General features: G+C 37.8%; 10 protein-coding genes across 10 annotated transcripts; 3 read left to right on the forward strand and 7 right to left on the reverse strand.

The window, feature by feature from the left end:
• Nucleotides 1-1721: 1721 nt before the first annotated feature.
• On the reverse strand, nucleotides 1722-3515 carry EV154DRAFT_551833 (uncharacterized protein; the record flags this gene model as incomplete). The annotated part of the gene is made up of 4 exons (XM_051605007.1): nucleotides 1722-2818; nucleotides 2885-3025; nucleotides 3085-3253; nucleotides 3318-3515. 4 exons carry the CDS (start codon nucleotides 3513-3515, stop codon nucleotides 1722-1724), a joined length of 1605 nt encoding a protein of 534 aa, XP_051457501.1.
• Nucleotides 3516-3800: 285 nt separating this feature from the next.
• Nucleotides 3801-4853, reverse strand: EV154DRAFT_509551 (survival motor neuron interacting protein 1-domain-containing protein). Its single transcript, XM_051601614.1, has 5 exons — nucleotides 4646-4853; nucleotides 4402-4573; nucleotides 4235-4351; nucleotides 4098-4166; nucleotides 3801-4042 (listed from the first exon to the last, which is right to left on the reverse strand). The coding sequence occupies exons 1-5, from the start codon at nucleotides 4777-4779 to the stop codon at nucleotides 3860-3862; spliced, it is 675 nt and encodes a 224-aa protein (XP_051457502.1). The 5' UTR covers nucleotides 4780-4853; the 3' UTR covers nucleotides 3801-3859.
• Nucleotides 4854-6619: 1766 nt separating this feature from the next.
• On the forward strand, nucleotides 6620-9694 carry EV154DRAFT_509554 (uncharacterized protein). The gene is made up of 7 exons (XM_051601615.1): nucleotides 6620-7493; nucleotides 7551-7922; nucleotides 7977-8235; nucleotides 8298-8537; nucleotides 8626-9117; nucleotides 9173-9324; nucleotides 9385-9694. The coding sequence occupies exons 1-7, from the start codon at nucleotides 6890-6892 to the stop codon at nucleotides 9654-9656; spliced, it is 2391 nt and encodes a 796-aa protein (XP_051457503.1). The 5' UTR covers nucleotides 6620-6889; the 3' UTR covers nucleotides 9657-9694.
• Nucleotides 9470-11345, reverse strand: EV154DRAFT_232176 (uncharacterized protein). Its single transcript, XM_051594506.1, has 7 exons — nucleotides 11205-11345; nucleotides 10888-11147; nucleotides 10783-10818; nucleotides 10664-10729; nucleotides 10455-10590; nucleotides 9961-10387; nucleotides 9470-9888 (listed from the first exon to the last, which is right to left on the reverse strand). The coding sequence occupies exons 2-7, from the start codon at nucleotides 10950-10952 to the stop codon at nucleotides 9689-9691; spliced, it is 930 nt and encodes a 309-aa protein (XP_051457504.1). The 5' UTR covers nucleotides 10953-11147; nucleotides 11205-11345; the 3' UTR covers nucleotides 9470-9688.
• Nucleotides 10958-11998, reverse strand: EV154DRAFT_509567 (ras family-domain-containing protein). The gene is made up of 5 exons (XM_051601616.1): nucleotides 11851-11998; nucleotides 11696-11779; nucleotides 11487-11638; nucleotides 11205-11421; nucleotides 10958-11147 (listed from the first exon to the last, which is right to left on the reverse strand). The coding sequence occupies exons 1-5, from the start codon at nucleotides 11927-11929 to the stop codon at nucleotides 11038-11040; spliced, it is 642 nt and encodes a 213-aa protein (XP_051457505.1). The 5' UTR covers nucleotides 11930-11998; the 3' UTR covers nucleotides 10958-11037.
• A 103-nt stretch (nucleotides 11999-12101) lies between these two features.
• On the forward strand, nucleotides 12102-14402 carry EV154DRAFT_551837 (uncharacterized protein). Its single transcript, XM_051605008.1, has 2 exons — nucleotides 12102-12382; nucleotides 12444-14402. The coding sequence occupies exons 1-2, from the start codon at nucleotides 12154-12156 to the stop codon at nucleotides 14279-14281; spliced, it is 2067 nt and encodes a 688-aa protein (XP_051457506.1). The 5' UTR covers nucleotides 12102-12153; the 3' UTR covers nucleotides 14282-14402.
• A 151-nt stretch (nucleotides 14403-14553) lies between these two features.
• EV154DRAFT_421029 (uncharacterized protein) lies at nucleotides 14554-15134 on the reverse strand (the record flags this gene model as incomplete). Its single annotated transcript, XM_051595991.1, has 2 exons — nucleotides 14554-14791; nucleotides 14881-15134. Coding segments are annotated over 2 exons (492 nt in total), but the record flags the coding sequence as incomplete, so codon positions are not given.
• A 186-nt stretch (nucleotides 15135-15320) lies between these two features.
• On the reverse strand, nucleotides 15321-16641 carry EV154DRAFT_420998 (uncharacterized protein; the record flags this gene model as incomplete). Its single annotated transcript, XM_051595987.1, has 3 exons — nucleotides 15321-15814; nucleotides 15875-16315; nucleotides 16377-16641. 3 exons carry the CDS (start codon nucleotides 16639-16641, stop codon nucleotides 15321-15323), a joined length of 1200 nt encoding a protein of 399 aa, XP_051457508.1.
• Nucleotides 16642-17089: 448 nt separating this feature from the next.
• On the forward strand, nucleotides 17090-19203 carry EV154DRAFT_563740 (serine/threonine-protein phosphatase 2B catalytic subunit; the record flags this gene model as incomplete). Its single annotated transcript, XM_051605802.1, has 9 exons — nucleotides 17090-17168; nucleotides 17240-17571; nucleotides 17644-17755; nucleotides 17830-17975; nucleotides 18029-18165; nucleotides 18224-18301; nucleotides 18361-18581; nucleotides 18644-18934; nucleotides 18995-19203. 9 exons carry the CDS (start codon nucleotides 17090-17092, stop codon nucleotides 19201-19203), a joined length of 1605 nt encoding a protein of 534 aa, XP_051457509.1.
• Nucleotides 19204-19466: 263 nt separating this feature from the next.
• On the reverse strand, nucleotides 19467-21226 carry EV154DRAFT_589009 (uncharacterized protein; the record flags this gene model as incomplete). The annotated part of the gene is made up of 5 exons (XM_051606843.1): nucleotides 19467-19488; nucleotides 19536-20526; nucleotides 20595-20735; nucleotides 20803-20971; nucleotides 21035-21226. 5 exons carry the CDS (start codon nucleotides 21224-21226, stop codon nucleotides 19467-19469), a joined length of 1515 nt encoding a protein of 504 aa, XP_051457510.1.
• Between the last annotated feature and the right edge of the window lie 1244 nt (nucleotides 21227-22470).

Genomic DNA, 22470 nt, shown 5'->3' on the forward strand with positions numbered 1-22470 from the left:
AATCATTTTTTAGTTGATTTCGTCTAGAATTTGATGTGGAATCGTCCCTTGATTGGTCTTCCGGGTAGCCTGAAGTTTCTTGTCTACAACTTTCTTGGTACTCGTCAATGTCAACTGAATCGTCTAGAAGAAAATCATGCATGACACAGCAAGCCCGGACCCAAATTCCTGCCTCAGTTATCGATGCGCTGCTATTGATTCTAATTCGAAGGTCCTGCAAACTTTGGAATTTTCCTTTCAGGATTCCATTACAATGTTCAATTGGAACCCGAGTTTTGTTGACCTCTATATTAAACCTCTCAATTTCTTCTCTTGTAGCCTGGATCGAGTCAGTCTTGTAGCAAGGAATAACGGTGGGAGAGGCCTTATATGCACTATCAGCCAAGATATACTCACCAGAAGAGAAATGACGTTCAGGGTATTTCGCCAGACGAAACTCTTGATAGAGGCTATCATCGTGAATAGCTCCAGGAGCCCCCGTGCCACAGAAGCGAATTCTGCATTGGTGGTCACATACGAGCACAGTAGCGATACCGTATGCGCCTTCATACGATTGAAAGCTATTCTTTTCGAAACTTGGGACCTGCTCCAATTTAATGAACGTGCCATCCACAAATCCAACACAAGAACGGAAAGGGCTTTTCTCGCTAATCTTTTCTGCAATATATTGCCGTTCTTGCATGTTTGGCCAGTAAACATACTGGTTTTCCTTGGCTAAGATTGCCCTGATTGTTCTTTTTGTGTAATTGATTACTGTACCATCTATACTTAATGCATGTCAGTAACCTGATAAAAAAAAAGTGAGCAGTTTCACATATTTGTTTACTGTACCAGAAACGCCAAAGTAATCAGAAGCCTGCATAGTTGAAGCAGCGCTTCCTTTACTTCCCAAGCGATAAAAAGTTATTAAAAAATGGAGCTCGACTTTCTCTTTTGAAAAGTTTTTGAACTCTTTATAGTCACCAAACACTTTGACAGCTTCCTTGAATGCGTCTTTACTCATTCGAATTTTGCTTATAAATACAGCGTCTTTGCCTTTCTGTAGCAAGTCAAGAAATGTTCCGGTATGAAGACGTGTACTCCAGGTTTTCTTGACACTATACCTTTGGTTTGTCAAGATTAGGTAGTAAGCCGCGAGGATATCAATATTCTGTTTTGACCAAAAGAATTCGTTGGAATGTACAGTGTTGGACTCATGTAATTGTTCATGCTTGGTAATGCAGAAAGCCAGCATTTCTTTTGTGGCTTTGATAAGACTTTGTCTATGTGAAAGGACAGGCATAATAATATTGGATAGTTTACAGGAAAAAGAAACCAATAAATTATGTCATGCTTTGATGGGCCTTACATCATATTTTCGAGACACTAAAATAATATTGGACGAAAATAAAAAGCCTGAACCTAATTTCCTGAGTCAGAAAAAAAAAATATGTAGTTCGTCAATAAACCTTTTAAAACCTGAAGGTTCCTCCAAGTGATATTAATCTGGAAAGGTTGACCCACTAAATTCGGGGGATCTGGTTAAGAGAAAGCTTAAACGAAACCGAATTATGACCGAAGAGAGTATGTAAATAAGTTTCTGTTAGTAATCTCTTTGGCTTCATAAATTATTGTAACCGTCAAATCAAGGTCGCACCCTCATTTTTATTTGGTTATGGGCACTAAAAAAACTCATCGGAACAAAAACAGATCATGATGTATATTTATTAATAAATTTATTTTTATGTGACCTTTACTTTCTGGCCCGTCAAAAAATGTCGTTTCCATTCAAGCAAGCCCAGATTAACCAGCTTATACAGCGCCATGGCCAGCACAGCAAAGACAGCATAAACATCCAAATTATTTCTCTTCAACCAATGAATTTCATATCCTACATCATTACGATAGTAAAGCCTTCCCTGATCATCACTCGCAAATAGACTTTCTTCCATTAAATCTGCGCTTCTTTTTACGGCATTGGATGCAGCTACTTGTACATAGGCACTATATCTATCTACGTTCGTCTGGAGTGTATGGTTCGGGTCTGATGCTACTTGAGCTAATTTTTGATAAAATGTCTTGTAAAACGAATCGTCGAAGGTCGGGTTTGAAAGGTCCATGTATTTGCCTACACCAACACGCTCAATGGCACGAGCATTGGTAGGTTGATCACCAAAAAATGGGTAGACAAATAAACGTACAGCATTAAATAAGGCTTCATGAAGTGAGCCTACACCACCATGCGTGAGGAAAAAAGCCGTAGATGGATGTTCCAGAATAGCAAATTGAGGAGCCCAGTCCATTAAGAGTATGTCTGGATGTGAAGAAATTTCCATAGATGGTGGCAACTGTTGAACATCTAAGCGAGCCCATAAGATACCATCAATGTGACCTTCATCTAACAATCTCAATAGGGTTTGCATAAGCATCTTGACGTCTTTATCACTGGGACTTGCATGCTGACCAAAGGCTATATAAGCCACTTTTTTATGTCGGTTTAAAAATTCGGAAGAGATAGCATCCAACGACGGATAAGAGGCCTTGATAATGGGACCAATCATATGCACTAAGGGACTATGTCTTCGAGCAACTTCGATACCAAATACATTATTGACCATTTTAGGAACGTGGTTGTACCGGTCAGTGGATGCATCAAATGTCGGTGTGAGACCCAGCTGGCGTTGAAAGGCATGGACGTGGGCAAGACGTTTTGAAAGCGTGCGCATAATGCGTGGAACACTAATGTAATCGCGGTAAATCCTTGCCCACATGGATTCATCTTGTGTTGTAGGACTTGCTTCACTGTAAAGCTTATTGTTTATATAGGTAGCATCGTCATCTATAATGTTACATTTCCTTGTATAAGAAAAGGAGTTTTTACGCTATAAATGCATTTCTTATGTACCTGCAAATAAACCAAAGGTAGATGTGATCATGACAGGTATCTTGGAAACTATGGCAGTGTCAATGCAGCTGATAGCAAAAGAGTCACATATGACTAAATCGATTTTTTCCGACTGAAACAAATTCTGAAGCTCAAAGAATTCTAGATCGATGAAAGACGAGCATGAATTTCTATACAAAAAAAAAGAATCATCTAGTTACCTGTGGGGTAATTCATCATGCAGGCTTCCATAGCACCCATAGAAATGACTGTATGATCTGGATGAGTAGATAAAAGATCAAGGATTAAAGGATGGCGTAAGAAATCTGTTGTGCCGCCCACTTGACGTGTCTTGACCGGATAGCCGTTTGCAAAGCGAAGTTGATCGCCCTTGATGATGCAATATTAGTAAAAGAAATGAAAGGGGGTGTTATTCTAATGTTATATTAATTACCCGTGAAAAAAACGAAACGTTGTGTCCTCGGTGATTCATTTCCTTCAGAATTTCCATGACCCATATGTGATGACTACTGCCACCTCCGTGTGAGGAAAATGCAATGTTTTTTGGAGTTCTGTAGTGTGGTGTGGGTACAATTTCTGAAGACACAAGTGTCCATAGTAAGCACAGGAATAAAAGAAAGATTTTCATCATGATGAGTAGATAAGAAAAGAAGAAGAAGAAAAAACAAAAATTGATAAATTGTGTCTTGGTGTATTTATAAAAATGATGTTTCTCCTAAAATGATGATTCATCAGATCCACCCCTCATTGCATCGGCTTATAAATTCCAACAGTTGTCTTACTAATAAGAAGAAGGGTCCTTCTGTTTATAATTCCCTTATTACCCCTTGATTTATAAGGCGGGCTCGTTTGCTTATGCAATCACAGTAGATTTAATCAAAAACAAAGTCATGAATTTCTCTGCATAAAACAAACAGAATCCAATCTATTTTTCCGGAATCGGGTTTTTCTTAGTTTGTACAATACACCATTTATTCAAATGAGGTCAGATTGACCAAAGGCATCAGAAATAATGGAAATGATGATATTCAATGGCGCTTTAGAAGTAGAATCAGATCTTAAACGTATGCATTCTCTTGACAAGTCTCTCAGGACTGACATGTTTTTCGATGTTAACACAGGATCCAGGTATACAAGTAATTGGAATATACAAGGAAACTACAAATGTATCAGTAAAGATAGATAAATAAAAATAAAAATAAAAGCGGTGTACCTGTTCGTCCGTGTTATCTTTTGTTTTGAGCCAATTGATATGGTATTCAAGTAGCCTTAATATAGAATGCTATATGTATAGAAAATAATGATGTCTATTTAGAGTTACCATAGTGTATATGTACAATAAGAGCGTACCTGGGAGAATGTAGGTATAATGAGTTTTTGGTCGGGATTAGAATAAAGCAAGATGAATGCTTCATTCATTGCTGTGATTTCTTTATGCGTTTGTTTGGGCTTGGTCGCTTGCATATGCTTTATTTTTTTCATTTAATAAGGTTTAGCAGTGGGATATATGAATTTACCTTTTGGTAGGATTTGAAAGGATCCGCATATCCTTTCCTCCAGTGATCAGACGCATGATCCTCTTTATTATCTTGTTCCGTAAAGAACTGAAAGTGAGCTGGTAACTGAACTTTTTTGATTACTTTGGGAGGTGGTGCCACAACAGTTTTGGCACATTGCTTTGCTTGCTGACTTATAAAAAAAAAGAAAGAAGTGTGTCAACATAGGTTTAACGAATGACTATTTAGTTTTAGCTCGTTTTACCGAACAACAAGCAAGTAATCTTCGCCTGAAAGAGGAATGCCATTAACAAGGTCCGGTTGCATTTTACTGAGCGGGATCGCTGCTTTTGAATCCTCTTCATTATTTGCCACTTGAGAGAATAACCTTTTCGACATTTTGATACAATACAACAGAGTAAAAAAAAGTTTTTTTTTATTTATTTTTGTCACAGCAAAGTGACGTGTAGTAAAAGCGTCAAAAAAATAAAAATAAAACCCCCTTCTTTTTCCCTACATTTTTTTTCTCTGTAGCGACATGCCCAAGTCAAAAAGGCGAGTTCCTAAAGTCATTGTAAATGACTCCAGTAGTGATTCGGAGCCAGAAGAGCAAGTACCACCGCCACCAGCAACTGCTCCGTTAGAATCCTTACATACTTTTGAAGAGCTGGCGAAATGTCTTGATTCATACCTAAAGTCTATTGTCAACAATGGTAGCGACAATGACAATAGTGAAGGCGAACAGTATTTTAGCAGTAATTCGGCAACCACACCTCCTTCTACAAGCACCGTAGCAGCTGTCAGTGCAGCTGCTTTGGCTGCAGATCGATTACTCGTTGTCTGCTCAGATAATGTCAGTATGGATTTCTCTGTAAGTAGTGATGATGAAGAATTTGATGGACTAGATTTACCTCCAGGCTTTTTATCGGATGCTGATAGCAATATTTTGAAAAAACACTGCATATCAAATTCCAACACTTTCTTTTGTCAATTTAATCCCAGCAAAAGATGTGAACCTTCCTTTGGTGATCTGGACAGTTTGGTGTTACATCTTACATCTATCCATAATCTGAAGTTTCAATACCAATTACCAAAGAAAGACAAATCCGTCACCCCGCCATTGCAGCATAATAACAGTAAAGATTCCACTGATAAAGTGTCAACCTCTACTGTGCAACCTAAACTAACCAATGAGGAAGCTCTTACAAACTCCTTTGAGGCCACCATGGAATTATTGAAGCAACAGAAAGAACGGCTTAATTTGTCTGCTAAAGATGAAAACGTTATCCCCGTACATGAGAAGCCTTCCGATCCACAGGCGTCTTTGTCTGCACACCAATCACCGCTGCAAGCTACTACAACTATCCCAGCTTCACAACAACAAGATAAGACTAGTACCCTTAGTACACTTAGTACGAAAGCTCAAGAAGTTGAAAAACAAATCCATTCAAATTCTCCCAAAACAATTGATTCAGGAACTCCGACTTCTTCTGATACTATTCAAAAACTACCACAAGAGGCTGCTGTAAAAGCTTCTCCGCCACAAGAGGCTGTTGTAAAAGCTCCGCCGCTACAAGAAGCTGCTATAAAAGCTCCACCACCACAAGCCAGTATAGTAATTTCAACACCACGATTTGTTATACATGCTTTATCACCACCAGTTGTGACGCAAACTTTACCACCACAAACTGCCATGCCAACTCCACCACCACAGACTGTTACGCAAACTCCACCGCCACAAGTTGTAATGCAAGCTTCACCACCACAAGTTGTCATGCGAAAATCACCACCACAAGCTGTTATGCAAACTTCACCACCACAGTCTACCACGATAAGTTTGCCAAAACTAAGTTTTGGACAATCTCAAGGCCGTCAAGTTTCACCACAACAGACTTCTCTACAAACTCCATCACCACAAGAGTCTTTCCAGAGTTATTCATCGCAGCAACAAGTTTTACCAATCATTCAAAACATTGATCTTTATAAACGAGGCTATATGCCTGATTCCCAACCCCAAACAATATCGGCCATGCACCGTCTACAACATACCAACACGGCTGAATTACAAACTTATTCTCATGAAACGTTTGCTCGCCAGAATCATTCACAAGCAGGTCAGTGGCAGCAAAAACAACAACAACAGCAGCAATACCACCCGCAGCAAGAACAGTATCAGACGCAAAAGCACTTGACGCAGCAAAACCAGCGCCAGCAACAACAACAACAACAACAACAACAACAACAACAACAACAACAACAACAACAACAACAACAACAACAACAACAACAACATCATCAACATCAACAACAACAATACCAGCAGCAACAACATCAGCAACAACAACATCAGCAACAAAAACATCAGCAGCAACAATATCAACAACATCAGCAACATGGACACAGGGTCCCTCCACAACATCAACCGGCTGTGTATAGGTTCATTGATGAATCGAATGGGATTCCACCACATAATCCAGGTGTGCCATATGGCCAACAACCAGGCGAACAAATGAGGGTCTCTTTACACCAAGTTGCAGAGCACCTTTCGAACGAGACTGCTCTATCGAACTTCCTCCATAAATCCTACTTTGAGAATTCAGGACAATACATGACAGTAGCTGACAGAGATTCTAACAAAGTCCTGGGTCATCACTTTATGAACTCGTCCAAAGAAGTATCGGACAAAAAGATAAACCAAAAAAACATCCATACAAAGTTATTAGCTGGAAGGCAATCATATGCTTCACCGGAAGCTTCAGTTACACCCATTCCTACTACTACCAAAATAGACGATCGTGAAAATAGTGTCTCAATTGAGAGAGATCGAGCTTCACCTGAAAGTAAAGAAAGTTCTGCTCCTGCTGTTACTGCGAATATTATGCCGGGCACAGAGGCACAGAGTACATTACCTGCCCAACCATGCGATGGTATTTGGCCTTTTCAATTGGGGTATGCTTTTTTTATGAAAAAACGGTATTATTGTAATGTCAGCAGAAACCGTGCCGATGGATGCAAACATACCTTTTTAAACCGAGCAGTGCTGATTCAACATTTGAGCTTCGTGCATCAACTTACCTTGAAAAATGCAATGGATTTACGAGAGTCTGAAGACGGTAAAATAATAAATGAAAAAAAAAAACATTGACAAAGATGCTAATAACGAAAATTAGATCAAGGCATGACAGACAAGATAGTGGACATGATTTTATCGACGGGATTGCCTAGTACGGTAGTGGAAAATCCAGCGTTTAATAAGCTGGTGAGGGAGCTACAAGGATCGGATGAACAGACTGTTATAGTACCTTCGGTTGAGGTCACACGTAAATTGATCTATCAGCGATTTGAAGCGGAACAAAAACGCATCAAGCAGATCTTAATTGATAAGGGACATGTTGCTTACTCGATCCATGTGTGTCATTCGTTCCATGATGCCAAACACACGGTGATGATTGTCACAGTTTTTTATATGAATGAGTCGTGGGAATTAAAGGATCAAATTCTTTCGATAAACTCACTGGATCGTGATCCTAATTCCAATACTGGTAAATGTGTTGATTAAAAGCAAAATAGACGTATTACTGACGATGCTATAATAGATCACGAGGCAAGGATAAGAACAACGTTTCTTGAAACAATACAACGTTTGGAAATCGATTATATACCCTATACAGTTACATTGTCTGATGCCGATTTTCTCGACAAGTTTGTAAAGCAAGAAGAAAGTCCAAGTGATAAACCGGCATTCTTACCATGTCTTGACCAAATTTTGCTTTCTATAAAAGAATGTCTACTCCTTGATTTCGAAAAAGATTTCGAACCCTTATCCATAATCTGCAACACATTGAAATACATCAAGTAAGTTATAAATAATTTGATGGGAAAGTATAACTACTGAAAAAGTATTTTTATTATTGTAGTGAAGTCGGTCCCAATGTATTATCACCAGATTCTATTCCACGTATAAAAGAGTACAATCAGAATTGTAGAAAACCTGTGGATTTCTTGACAGAATTTCCACCTGTTATGGAGGAAATTGCTCGAGTAAGTCGATCATCAAATCTGAAAAAATTGACTCTGGATGAGATGACCAAGATTTTGCGGACCCTTCATTTGGTAACTAACCTGGATGATTCACTAAGCTGGTTGGACAACGCTTTGTAAGTTTTATCATTCACCTGTATTCTTATTTTCCAAAAAAAAAAAAAAAAAAAAAAAAAAAAAATATTAAACCCATTTAAAATATAGGGAATACAAATACCCCACAGCCAATAAAACGCTAATAATATGTAATGAAATCATGGACTGTATCTATCAAGTAGCACGTTGTTATGGTTGCAAGGATGTTAAAGACTTATTCCACAACAATTGTTATGGCAGGAATAGCTGTGATCGTAAAATGCTAATCAAACTCCATACCATGTACTTACTTTTACGCCGATACCACCGTACTTTGATGCAGACGAACCCTTTCAATCCATTCTACAAGGCGTTACTCTTGGATACTTTTGTGTACAATATCTTTAAAGGACGAGAACAACAGTACTTGAAACCGGATAATTCAAGTGTAATCGAATTGCTTAAAACGTTCCAGCATGAAGACCATATTTCATCTGTAATTCAAAAGCTTTCCTCAGAGATGCTAGATGTGTTGACGGAGTTAAACACAATAGCTGTATCACTTAAGAGAGGCAAGGAGGACAATATTTCGCCGAATAAGAGATTGAAGCGAGATATAGGGTACGTTAAAGAAATAGGACGAACAGGCAGGATCAGAGGGCTAATTAGATATTAGGAATAACTGGAAGCTTGCACTAGTAGAAAATAGTGAGTTGGGCTATGAAGGGCCTCCCGAAGTGGTATCGACTGAACCGAAGTATAACATGCAAGAATTTCAAGAGATTCAACGCTTCCTTCTTCAAACCCATAAATCTACTTATTCTACAGGTAAACAACAATAATAAAAAAAGCGCAATAAGTAAAGAAACTTAATCATTTGATCAATAGGATGTATGCCCACATCAATGCTGTCGCTCTTATTTTCAAAAAGATACAACTTTGCTCTGATTAATTTCTGGAAAATAGCAAACCCAACATATTACCCCGAGCTGGGCGTACTGACGAGACAATGCTTTTCTATCCCAACCACGAGTAACGTATGTACTTCCCTTGCCGAAACAGCCAAAGCGCACTATTTCAGCTTGTTATACCTATCACCATCGCTAACACGTGAAGAAATTCAATATCGCACGCTTATGCACTTTTGGGAAAATCGATAAACAAAATAAAAACCCCATTTATTTCTAAAAATTTAAAAGTCTTGGTAGTCTTCGTCCTGTAAAATCTCTACTCGCCTTTCATCTTCTTCATCACTCGAATCAATAGGCTTTGTCTTCTTTTTCTTTTTCTTTTTCTTAGGTTTCTCTGACCCTAAAAAGTTGTCGAGATCTTTTCCTTTATCGTCTAATTGTAGTCCATCTAATGAGCTTGTCACAGTTTCCGTTGTATGTTCTATTCATACATATATAAAAAACCCCTTGTTTAGTATATGTATATATTTTAACTGACAGTGCTTTATCTTACGCGCATAGAGTGAAGAAACCTGTGTCTCTCTTCGTCGTTTATAATCCTCTAATTCAGCATTGAAATTCGCTTCGTACAACTCGAGCTTTGTCTGTTTCTGGATCCTGTCATATTCTTCAAACTCGCGCTTTAATTGGCTCTCTTTTTGTTGCAGTAACTGTCTCTTTTGCTGCATCTCCCCTTCGAGTGCACGGTCCTGTGCTTCCTTCCAAGCTTGAAACTCTTGTCGCTCATAATCGAGGGAGATGTCGTCTATTTGCTGTTCTAATTTAAGCAGGACTTTCAAAAGTTGAGTAGCGGAGCTTTCAATGGCTACCATGTCGGTTTGCATTGCTTGCAAGATGGATGGTGTATTCTCCATGTGTTCACACACAGTATCGTGCATCTCGGCTGTTGATTGGAGTTGTCTAAGTAGAGTATCTGCTGTCTATCAAGTCACGATGTGTTAAGCAAGAAAGAAGAAGAAAAAGAGAAAGGCTTTGTGAATGACTTACCTTTGCTTTATGGATATTGGATTGAGCATTGCTGTGTATGGTATTCCAACCATTTTGTAAATTGTGGATGAGTTTGCCGGTGGCTTCAAGCTCTGTGATAGAACAAGCTTCTGGTGTCGTTTCTGAGGGTGTTTCACTATTAGTGCTAACATGAATAATAAAAGGTGAGCAAACCTCACTCTAATTTATAATGGCAGACAAGCTTTTACTTGGAATCTTGACGAGTGACGAATATCGAGTTCAAGTTTTGAAATTCTGTCTTGAGGGCTTCTAATCTGATAAAACAGTTTTAGTCAAGCAAAGTTGTTCATGTTCTTTAAAAAATTACCTTTCAACACCTCTGTTCCATTCTGTTTCGGGAAGTCTACACAAGGACACTTTTTTTTTAACATTGGGTGGAGAGGATAAAGAAGGGGAAGGAGATGTGTTTTACCCAACAGACTCAGTTATTGAACGTAGAGAAGCATTAGGGAATATATTTTTAAATTGTTGAAACATTGAAGAGTGAAAAGAAAAAAAAAAAAGAATGAATGGGGAATAAAAAGATATGGAAAAAACTATGTGTGTGTTTGTGTGACGTATCTCAACAAGCACAGGCCTTGCTCTTTTTGTCAATGGCTTGGTTTAGATCAATAGGAGCAATTTTGGGCACTTCCTCTATAACATGAACTGGCGATAATGGTATACGACGGCCTACAAGTAATACACATGAGTAATTTTCGTGTACATAAAAAAAAAAAATGGTATTACCAATGGATTTAAATAAGTCATCTACATGAATGGCATCTTTGGCACTTGTTTCATGGAATAATAAATTATGCGAAGCAGCATAGTTTGTAGCTTCTTCAGTGGATACCTGTCTACTCTCTGCCAAATCCAATTTATTACCTACTAGTGCAATCACGATATTTTGACCTGCTTGTTTATGCAATTCTTGCACCCATTGTTTCGCTCTGTCATAGGAAGCCTAAATAATTATCGAGATGTTAGTTAGACACACACATAAGCAGGGGTAGTAGGGAATGCATATACATATTGTGTTAAATCATAAACAACAATTGCTGATTGAGCGTTACGATAATACATGGGAGCTAATGAATGGAATCTCTCTTGACCTGCTGTGTCCCATATCTCGAATTTAATCACTCGATCTTCCAGTTGACATTTTTGGCTTAAAAATGCCGCTGAGAAAACAATATAAATAATATAGAAACCCCGTGTGTGCCTTCATATCGTTTTACCTCCTATCGTTGCGTTGCGATTCTCAGTATAATGCTTATGAACAAATCTTAATACTAGGCTGGATTTACCAACCGCAGATTCACCTTGATTAAAGCATAACACATTTTCTTTTTTTAGGTTCGTTCTTGTGTCACACGTATCTCAAAAAGCTTACCTAATAACACCAGTTTCACTTTTGTAGGTTTCCCATACGTAACAAACGGTGTTACGTGTGTCATTGTAGGTATAGACATAATTATCTAGAAACAGCAAAAATTAAAAGATAATTGTTCTGAAAGAAAGAAAGAAAAAAGAAAAAGAAAAAGTCTTTCTTTTTTTTTGCATCATTTTGCTACCCTCACGTGTTGTACATGAAAATGCAAAAAGTTAAATAGCCGCTAGTATGCGGAAAACCTTTGTGGGGGGTGCGCGTTTTATTTTTATCTCTCTTTATCTCTCTCTCTCTCTTTCTTCTACAATGGTCGATTTTTCATCAGTATTTAAAGCAACTTATTCAGGCGTACCTGTGTACGAAATGCTATGTAAAGGAGTGGCTGTTATGCGAAGACGTTCTGATTCTTACTTGAACGCCACTCAAATTTTAAAAGTAGCTGATTTTGATAAACCTCAACGTACACGCATTCTAGAACGAGAAGTACAAACAGGTCAACATGAGAAAGTTCAAGGTGGCTATGGAAAATATCAAGGTAAAACTTAATTCACTCTATTCTATACGCCCCCCTCCTAATACATGTCTCTTGTTACCAGGCACTTGGGTCCCATTTGAACGTGGAAAGGCCTTGGCCGTAATGTACGAAGTAGATAAGGATTTGGCTCCCATTCTTGAATTTGTAAAAGGGGATGAAAGTCCACCATTAGCACCTAAGCATGTTACAGCGGCTTCAGCACGACCTAAAAAAGCGCGTGAAACACAGACACGTACCCGAAAACGAGTCAAGCATTATGATGAAGACCTATCTGATCTCGAGATAGAACCCACACACACCACCACCACTACTACTACTACTACTAACACTGCCAACACTGAGCCTGAAGACCAACACCATCACAACCATCATCATAGCAATCATTCTCATGTAGGAAAACGTCCTACACGTGGCAAACGAGAAAAACAGGCGACAAAGACGGAAGAACCAGCGGTTGTAGAAAAAGAAAAAGAAGAAGAGGAAGATGATATCATGTCAGGCGACAGTATCCCCGACTACGAAATGTCGGAGAAGCCCTACGCACAAAAATTGTTGCAATATTTTATGTCTAGCAAAAGTGGAATTTCTTCCTTGTTGCTACACCCACCGCGTGATTTGGATATTAATGTGATTATCGATGATGAAGGACATACGAGTTTGCATTGGGCTGCCGCCATGGCTCGTATTAAGGTTGTTAAACTCATGATTGACAATGGTGCGGATATGTATCGCGTCAATTATAAGGGACAGACAGCTTTAATGAGAAGCGTGCTTTTCACTAATAACTTTGAGTCCAAGACATTTGATGCTTTACTGACACTGCTACGTACCACCGTATTTAATATCGATAAAAAAGATCAGACGGTATTTCATCATATCGCTACTACCTCAGCTTGGCGAGGCAAGATTCATGCTTCTCGCTACTATATGGAATGCTTAATTGCCAAACTGATCACAAATCGCTCAGAACTTATCTCCATCCTAAACGTACAAGATGCCTATGGCGATACAGCTCTCACTATTGCTGCTCGTAGTGGAAACAAGCGGCTGGTCAAAATGTTGATTGATGCAGGTGCAAGTACAGAAATTTCCAATGAAGAAGGCATGACTTCCAGAGACTACTTTCACGAAATAGAGAAAAACACATCGTCCAGCTTAGAAGCGCATGGTTCACCGCCTATCACCAACGTTTCTTCGCCCAGTAGTGAAAATAGTGAGAGTATTATGACTGAAATGGATACACGTGAAATACTACGTAACAAAATTGAAGCCATGTTTCAAGTCGTGACTAGTAATACAGGTACAGTCCCTCCCATCTCGGAGGTGTTTGACAATTTTGCCAAAAGCTACGACAAAGATCTAAATACGCGCGAAATGGTGCTACAAAAGAAAAAGATTGAATTGGATCTTTACACCAAAAGGTTGGAAGAGACACGTAGAGTACAAGAGTCTATACAACTGGGTACAGATAATGAACAAGTAGAAGGGGTCATTCGGAGAGCGGAAGAGGAAGGTACTGAAATGGAGCGTCGCTTAAAGAAATGGCTTCAATTTAGTCAAAAGAAGACACTGCAAGCGCTAGAGGAATATTATCACAAGGAGAATGGAGAAAAACCACCGTCTCCACCACACCAGTATTCACTGGCAGATCTACGACAGACCGAATCTCAGTTACGAAAAGAATTACATGATTTACAAAAGGCACGAAAAGAGCATGTGGATCATATTGTGAAGTTACATGCACGCATACCACCCAAGAAATATCAAGATTATAAGCGCTTGATTTCAACCTGCTGTAATGTAGCATATGAAAATGTCGATTTAATGTTAAGTCCCTTACTAGATTCGTTTAATGAAGCTACAGAAGAGCAACGAGAAGAAATGATGGCTGCAAATTAAAAGAAAGGTCCTCCTGTTTTAAATAAAGTATTTTATATATATATATATATATATTTATAATTCAGAGTGTTCTAGCAGGATATGTTCTACATGATGAATTGAATCACCCACTTCATCTTCGGTAGAATAATCTATAAAACTTGTTTCGGATTCTTGTCGAGACACAATAAAAGATTCCGGCATATCATCCGATGTCAACATAGAAGCGTTTAAAAGTGAAGTATCATCGTCTATACATTTTCAAGAGTTTCAGCAATTCATTTAAAAAAAAATTAATCTTTAAAAATCTTACCACTCAATGGATTGACTTCCTCATCACTTTCCAATAATTTAAGATGACTGGTACGAGGACTATGTTCACCACTACTGCCACTTCTGTAATCCAAATCAAGCTCTGGTGCATGCTCAGTAATAAACCTTGTAATGTCTTGCGATAAATCCTTTCGCATGGCTTGAATGATACCGCCTGCTTCTGGGTTTCTAATAGCCAAAAATAATGGTTTGATTGATCTAACCACATAAACAATGTTAGTGTCTCTCTCTCTCTCTCTTCCTCTGACATATCCTTTTTTTTTTTTTTTTTTTTTTTTTTTACTTACTTGTAGATATCAAGACCAGAATCACCTAGTCTTAAGAGCAAATAATGCAAAATGGGTTGAATAGCCCAGACAAGCGAGGCTTTGCGTAACCGAGATTTTAAAGATAATAAAGGAGAGCGCTTTGTGAGATGGACTAGATAGATTAATGCATATACTGCGTAAAGTGTGGGAGCAGCAAATGCAGCAACAATGACTTTCCAAGTTGCCAAAACGTCTTTTCCAGCAATTTTTACAGAGGAGCCAGCCAATGCCTCTAAAAAAAAAAAACTCTGCTATGAATCTTTTTGTGGTTATTACATCAAAGTAAAATTTACTTACGTTTTTGTTTCTTTTTACTGATATACGTTGTTATCCAAATCAATGGTAAATTTAATATTAATCTAGTAATAGAAAGTGTGAGATTAAATTGTTTTCTTTTAGGCAATGTCCAAAAAAGAGACTTACGAGGGAGTACCAAGACCAGCCATGGCAATTAATTTAGCTATTCGCTTCACCAACAAAATAGACGCTTTTATCGGTGTAACATTCAATTTTTCAACTTGATGATCTCTGATGCCAAAGAAGGTCAACATATCGTTGTACGATTTGACTTTACGCACTATAATATCAAGGCTGGGATCGCCCTTCAGTTTTGCCCATAACGAAACGAAGTGGCTATTGAGCTTTACCACCTGCTCAATGGTGGGTTTTGTTGTATCAGTTACGTACAAGCGTCTGGCGGCTTGAATAACCATCAAGGTATCATAGTCGGGTGCATTAACAGTAACCGTTTTAAAGGCTTCGTCACTCAGATCTAAAAGCTTTGTTACGGCTTCTCGTTTGTCTTTACCTCCCAACTTGTATTTATCAATGTCTACAGGGTCGATAGAGAGTGGCTGACCAAAGGATACAACAGCACGAGACCTAAACCTATCAGGATGAAAATAGTTGAGGCCTAATTGTTTTTTTTAATTAGTTTTTGCATAAATAAGAAAATTTAACATAAATAACATACCGACAGGCACAATTTTGATATTTAAATGGGGGTTTGCAGCAGCCGCTCCCAAAGCCATGACGGCAAAACCTGCTTTCAAAGGCAGCATCTCTGAACGATCATGACTTCCACCTTCAGGAAATATGGTGATACATTCACCGTTGTTGAGATGATGATAAACTTCATCGTAAACGGCTGTTTGATCCACATGAGGTGCGATTTTGAATGTATAGCCGTCATTAGTTTGAGGGATGTTAATGGCGTGTGTGATTTCCAACAAGGTATCGGATAGAACACGGGCCACATGAACCTTGTAATTTCTGCCAAAAATAACAAAATCACGAACATCGAGTTCGGATAGGAAAAGTGTATTCTCGCCTCTCACTTGTAATGGATGATGTGGGTCGTAGAAAAGTTTGCCGGTGCCTTTATTGACAATATCCTGAGGTCGTACAACAGGAACTAAAATTGTGCTGTATTTTAGTTTTTTTGGTTTAATAAAAATAATGACTGTATATCTTACTAGCGTTTAGGATTTTACCGACATGACCAATCAATGGTTTATCGTAAGAAACGGCTGCCATGAGTGCATATGAAGGTCGTGGACATTTGCTCATAAAGACAACACCGTCAACAAACTGATTGGCATGAGGGCCTACAATGAATATACAAGGTCCTGATGTCGGGACAAGATGCGCATCGCTTGTTTTGATCTCGCGGAAAAATATGTGCGAAATAACGCTGAAGAGACCTCGAAACGCTGTGTAGGTGACAGTTGTTTCAGACATTTAACTTGGTAAAGAAGGAGAGAGGGAGAGGGAGAGGAATTCAGGAACATGTCCCTTTTACTCACACATATTGGATCTGAGCACGTGAACACATGTGACATTTCCATCCAACTTACATAAAAAAAAAAGATCAAAATTGCTCTAATATCGCTGTATTTCAGGGAGAGCCACTGTGTTTGTTTTTTCCGATTGAGGTTTTGTTTGCAGCTTGAAATTATGACAAAAGTATGTGCCAATGTAGGACAATGTTTATTTTTTTTAACTGCACACCAATTCTGTTGCCAAAAAGATGTACCCGGTAAAAACTTTGGGTTACGCCCGGAGCTTCTAATCGGTGTTTAGAGGAAAGTTTTTTTTTTTTAATTCAATTTTTCTAAACTCGTATCTTTTTTCTTTTGTTCTTTCTACTCTAATTTATTTCATCAAAAAAAAAAAAAAAAAAAAAAAAATGAGCAATATTCCTGATCTTTCCATTCACACTATGGAAGATGGCACCGTTGTTAATACTAAAGATCGTATTTGTAAAAGTAAAAATCACCAGAGATTTTTTTTTTTGTCTTTTGACAGCTCCCTTTGTATAACATTAATTATGAATTAGGTGTGGAACCACCGGCATTCCAGAAACCAACCGATGCCGAACTCTGGTCCAACGAAAGACCTGGATGTCCAAACCTTGGATTTCTTAGAGAACATTTAAGAAGAGAAGGAAGATTAACAGAAGAACAAGCATTACATATTTTAACTTCTACACGAGATATTTTGAGAGGGGAGCCTAATCTTTTACGGATGCCTGCTCCTATCACCATTTGCGGTGACGTACATGGCCAATTTTATGACGTTTTGAAGTTATTAGAAGTAGGTGGAAATCCTGCTGACACCAGATACCTCTTTTTAGGCGATTATGTCGATCGAGGTTATTTCTCAATTGAGGTAAAAATCTCGCACTCTCTCTTCTTGGTCCAACTAAAAAAATCAATGAAACGACACTAACTCGTATTTTAGTGCGTTCTTTATCTTTGGGCTCATAAAATGTGGTACCCAGATTCTTTCTTTTTGTTACGTGGTAACCATGAATGTCGTCACTTGACAGAATATTTCACTTTTAAACTTGAATGTAAGTTCCGTATTGTTTGAACGTCAAAAAAAAAAAGTTTTCTCACTGAAAAAGAAAATTTGAATTGGTTAAAGGCGAAACCAAATATTCTGAAAAAGTCTATAATGCGGTTATGGAATGCTTTGATAGTCTTCCTTTAGCAGCTGTTGTGAACGATCAATTTCTTTGCGTGCATGGCGGTCTTTCTCCCGAATTAAAGACATTAAAGGATATCGAAGATGTAAAAATATACTGCTTAAAAATTTTTATTGAATGAAATTAACACTTTTTTAGATTGATAGGTTTAGGGAAACTCCGACAAGTGGATTGATGTGCGATTTACTTTGGTCAGATCCTTTTGAAGAATTTGACAATGATGCAGGACCAAAGTTTGAACATAATCATGTACGTGGATGCTCATATTTCTACAGGTAAAAGCACCAGGAAAAAAAATAGCAGGGAGTCACTTGACTCATTTGTGTTCAATAGTTATCGTGCTGCCTGCAGCTTTTTGGAAAAAAATCATCTTTTATCAGTCATCCGTGCGCATGAAGCACAAGCCAACGGGTAACAGCGGGAATATACATAAAAGTTTTGGTTAAAACTGAAAGAAAATCTGTCTGTAGGTATCGCATGTATCGAAAGAACAAGTCAACTGGCTTCCCTGCGCTCATGACGATTTTTTCGGCACCAAACTACATTGATGTGTACAATAACAAAGCAGCTGTACTTCGGTATGATAAAAGTGTACTAAACATCCGACAATTTAACGCCAGTCCTCATCCATATTGGTTACCCAATTTTATGAACGTCTTTAATTGGAGTCTACCATTCGTTGGAGAAAAAAGTAAAGGCAAACTCGACATGATGTAAAAAAAAAAGATGGTTGTTGATCATTCCTTTATATAGTCACATCAATGCTTTTAGGTCTATTGAATATATGCTCACAAGAAGAATTAGCTGCAACTCCCGAAGAAAAGGCCATTGAAACACCCGTGATAATTGTACCTGACAACGACATGTCACCCGAACAAAGACGCCAAATCATCAAGAACAAAATTTTAGCCATCGGTAAAATATCACGTACGTTTTCTGTGCTTCGTGAAAATTCAGAGTTGGTGATGGAGTTGAAGAATTTATCTGGTACTGGTAGATTACCCAAGGGTACATTAGGGTTAGGATCCGAAGGCATTCGGAAAGGTAAAAGAAAAAGAGAAAAAACGGGGTTGTGCTTGTAAAAGGGTACTTACTATATGATAGCAATTACAACATTTGAAGAAGCTAGAAGATCAGATATTGAGAATGAGCGCCTGCCACCTGTATCGAGAGAATCTATGGAAGCTATTCATCAAGAAGAGACAAACTCAAAACTGAGACAAGCTATTGTTGAACAAGATGACAATTTGTCACATATGGCAGATATTATTGCCTCCGTACCTAATCGATCCCCTCTCTCTCCAAAAACTTAAGTTAAAACCATCTCATCATCATTTATAGAACACTCACACCCGATCATTTATTATTCGTTTTATTTTTTTATTATTCTTTCATACAAGCACATTGTCCAATAACAAACCATTTTGACTATTTACACACTTCATTGGTAGAGTATGTTGAATCCGGACAATATATGTGTGGTGGTGGTGTCGGTAAAGATCTAGTTTAATACAGCTTTATCTTGTCATTTTTATTCTTGCATAAAATAAAACGTGCATACGCTGTCACGCCAATTTTAGTCATAATAACAGTAGCCGCTGTTAAAATGATGCCCAATACTCCGTAAAGATCCAAGTTATGCGACTTTATAACCGACATGCGGTCAGCAGGCGATTGTCGATGAGGAAGTACACCATTTTTATGCGTATATGCCACCTCTTCTACCAGGTCTGCACCACGCATTGTACCATGTTTAGAGTGAATTTGGGTGAGCGCCTGCATTCGCTTCACATTGGCTTTAATTTCACCGTTGACATCCTCTATAATATTTCTAAATAATTCCACAGATTCCGTTTGTGTCGCGTCCGTCTTTAAAATACCACCTAACCCACTTCTCTCAATAAGTAAAGCATTACCGGGTTGATCAGCAAAGAATGGAAACAGAATCATTGGGACACCAGCGTACATGGACTCATGCCATGAGCCTAAACCACCGTGTGACACAAATACACATGTAGAAGGGTGCAATAAAATAGCTGTTTGAGGAGCCCAAGTAACCATATAGGCATACGAATGTTCATTCTTCAGCATAGTCTCAATATTGTAGTTGATACCTGAGCTTGTTGTGATGGACGCAGGAAAATTTCCGGCAGCGTGTACTGTAGCCCAAACAAAGCCATCGATTGATCCTGATTCCAAGTTTTCTAAAAGACCTATTAAAATTAGCTTGATCGTTTCTTGTTTGGGTATGGCTAATTGTCCAAAAGCGATATAGACTACACGTTGATGCGAATTCAAAAAATATTCCAGCTCCTCTGATAAAGGGCTGTGGGTTTGTGGAATAATCGGACCAACATATTCTGCCAAAGATCCGATTGGTCTAGCTGGTATATATCCAAATAAATTATTTACAAGTCGTAACGAATGTCTCCATTTTTTATTGGGTGGTTCCAATTTGGTTGTGATTCCAATTGCCTTTCGTCTTGCAGTCATATCCACATAATACGAGTAATTTTTATACAAGTTAATCCAAGAGAAGATGAACTTGTAATAAAATCGTGTTGCAAAACTTTGATGTTCCGTAGTAAAATCATGCATATTATACCATTCACTATTTGTGTATGAAACATCCGACTCTTTTTAAAAATTTGTTATTATTTATGATTTTATGTAAGCCAAAAAACCAAAATAATATATATATTACCTTTAGATGGGTCTAGAGCACATGTCATGATATATGGGATTCCAAAACTGGTAGCAGCATCTACGCATGCATTCATAAAGTAATCGCACAAGACTAAGTCCACTTGATGATTTTTAAAATAATTCAACAGCGTAAAATAATCTATCAATTATTAGTTTAGTGAAAATGTTTTTTGCTGTAATCACAATTTTTTTTTTTAAAAAAAAACCTCTTTCATGATTTCCAGACCATGCTTTCATAACTTTTGGCATCACATGAAGCATACTTTTTCCGGAACTCAACTCCTTCAATAAAGCCATCTGGTCAAATACAACAGACGGTCCAATATCCACAGTCTTTACATGGTGATAAGATTTACTAAATCTTGTTTCTTCGGTCTGGAAAAGAAAAAGATATTTGTTTAGGCGCAATACATTTTTTCTTAATAGATTGGTCTTTACCGTTGTTAAATACGTTGTGTTGTGCCCGCGTTGACCAAGTAAATCCATAATAGATAGTACCCAGTTATGATGCGATGATCCACCGGGTGACACACTAAAGGCGATATTTTTGTAACCAGTGTCTCTAAATGTGGGTTGAAGAATAGCCTTTACAATCGAGCAAAACGTCAATATTGGTAAAAAAAGTCTCATATTGTTAAAGTTTAAGCAAAAAAAAAGGGGGAGGGGAGGGGAGAGGAGGATATTTATATTAAAATGAATAGTAATCCGCCATGTGAATGATAGTAAAAAACAATTATGCATTGAAATTCTATCAATTTGAACAGCGGCTTATTTTAAAACATGTAACGTTATTATTTATAGACGTATTAAAAATACAGCTTTCAACTACTTCCTAATTTCTTTAAGACTGATATAAAGATTTCATTGATAGACATCGTAAAACCTGGCTCTTCTGGTTGCTTTAAATAAAATAAACAATTAGTATTGATATATTTCCCTCGATTTTAAAATCATATCTACTGTATGGCCTGTTTCTATTTTATCGAGTATAACGGCTTGTGGCTTTTTCATAGTATAGAAAGCAATTATTTTGATTTTAGTGACTTTTTCTGGACAGTCAGCGTGTTTCATTTCCTAGTGTAGACTGTATATTTGAAGGAACAGAAACACGTAAAAAAAAAAAAAAAAAAAAAAAAAAAAAAAGCTATTTTTGAAAATTCTATTTTTTCAGGGGTTGGAATTTTTTTCTTTAGGAAAATCAGCAATTTACTACACTACAATCTGCAGACATTTTTTTTTTTTTACTCTTCTCTTATACTGTTTCTACAGAACGTGTACTTCTGGAAAAAAGAACGGTTTTATATTCCAAAACCCACTTGTGTCTGTCGTTGCTTTTAGCATATTTCTTGTTGAATATAATTTTCATCATCATGATAGATTGGCTCATATTATTTTTATGATCTCTTAATTAATCATTGGCAGCTGATCCACTACTAGTATTCGAACTTTTCGAGCTTGCACCGATCTTGCGCCAGTTCGAACGAAGCTCGAACCGAGTTTTTGTACTCGAGCTTGCGCCACTTTTTTTGGGTTCGAGCGAGCTTCGATCGATGCTCGCTCGAAGCTCGTTCGGCTAAAATGTCGATAGTAGTCACTTTAAAGTTAAGGTCCTTGAAAGACTACAGATGGCATTTCCCCTTGATTTTAATCTTTTCTTCCCTTTACCATTTTTTTTATTTATGCTCTAATAATTCCAATTAAAATGCTTTGGACTTTTATTTAATTGTACAACCAACAAACACATTTACCATAGAAAATGAAACAGTGTTGCACACTATACCCAACTAAGCCAATTTTTTACAGCAACCATAGTAACATGACGTAGCAGAATTAATTTAAACTTTCATGTTCAAAAATCCAAATGTATTATAAAT

This window comes from Mucor mucedo (assembly GCF_025094135.1).
Source record: "Mucor mucedo strain NRRL 3635 chromosome Unknown EV154scaffold_47, whole genome shotgun sequence".
Taxonomy (NCBI): domain Eukaryota; kingdom Fungi; phylum Mucoromycota; class Mucoromycetes; order Mucorales; family Mucoraceae; genus Mucor; species Mucor mucedo.

Excerpts from the sequence above, each read along its gene's own strand:
- EV154DRAFT_509551 (XM_051601614.1), bottom strand. The coding sequence starts at position 4,779 with ATGTCGAAAAGGTTATTCTCTCAAGTGGCAAATAATGAAGAGGATTCA. Across the intron at positions 4,574-4,645 it reads GATTACTTGCTTGTTGTTCG|TCAGCAAGCAAAGCAATGTG; the intron begins GTAAAACGAGCT and ends TTTTTTTATAAG. Across the intron at positions 4,352-4,401 it reads CTTTCAAATCCTACCAAAAG|CATATGCAAGCGACCAAGCC; the intron begins GTAAATTCATAT and ends AAAAAAATAAAG.
- EV154DRAFT_509554 (XM_051601615.1), top strand. The coding sequence starts at position 6,890 with ATGAGGGTCTCTTTACACCAAGTTGCAGAGCACCTTTCGAACGAGACT. Across the intron at positions 7,923-7,976 it reads TGATCCTAATTCCAATACTG|ATCACGAGGCAAGGATAAGA; the intron begins GTAAATGTGTTG and ends ATGCTATAATAG. Across the intron at positions 9,118-9,172 it reads AGATTGAAGCGAGATATAGG|GAATAACTGGAAGCTTGCAC; the intron begins GTACGTTAAAGA and ends ATTAGATATTAG.
- EV154DRAFT_232176 (XM_051594506.1), bottom strand. The coding sequence starts at position 10,952 with ATGTTTCAACAATTTAAAAATATATTCCCTAATGCTTCTCTACGTTCA. Across the intron at positions 10,819-10,887 it reads TCAATAACTGAGTCTGTTGG|ACTTCCCGAAACAGAATGGA; the intron begins GTAAAACACATC and ends GTCCTTGTGTAG. Across the intron at positions 10,591-10,663 it reads GTCACTCGTCAAGATTCCAA|TGAAACACCCTCAGAAACGA; the intron begins GTAAAAGCTTGT and ends TAGCACTAATAG.
- EV154DRAFT_509567 (XM_051601616.1), bottom strand. The coding sequence starts at position 11,929 with ATGTCTATACCTACAATGACACACGTAACACCGTTTGTTACGTATGGG. Across the intron at positions 11,422-11,486 it reads TTTATGATTTAACACAATAT|GCTTCCTATGACAGAGCGAA; the intron begins GTATATGCATTC and ends ATAATTATTTAG. Across the intron at positions 11,148-11,204 it reads TGACTTATTTAAATCCATTG|GCCGTCGTATACCATTATCG; the intron begins GTAATACCATTT and ends TATTACTTGTAG.
- EV154DRAFT_551837 (XM_051605008.1), top strand. The coding sequence starts at position 12,154 with ATGGTCGATTTTTCATCAGTATTTAAAGCAACTTATTCAGGCGTACCT. Across the intron at positions 12,383-12,443 it reads TGGCTATGGAAAATATCAAG|GCACTTGGGTCCCATTTGAA; the intron begins GTAAAACTTAAT and ends TCTTGTTACCAG.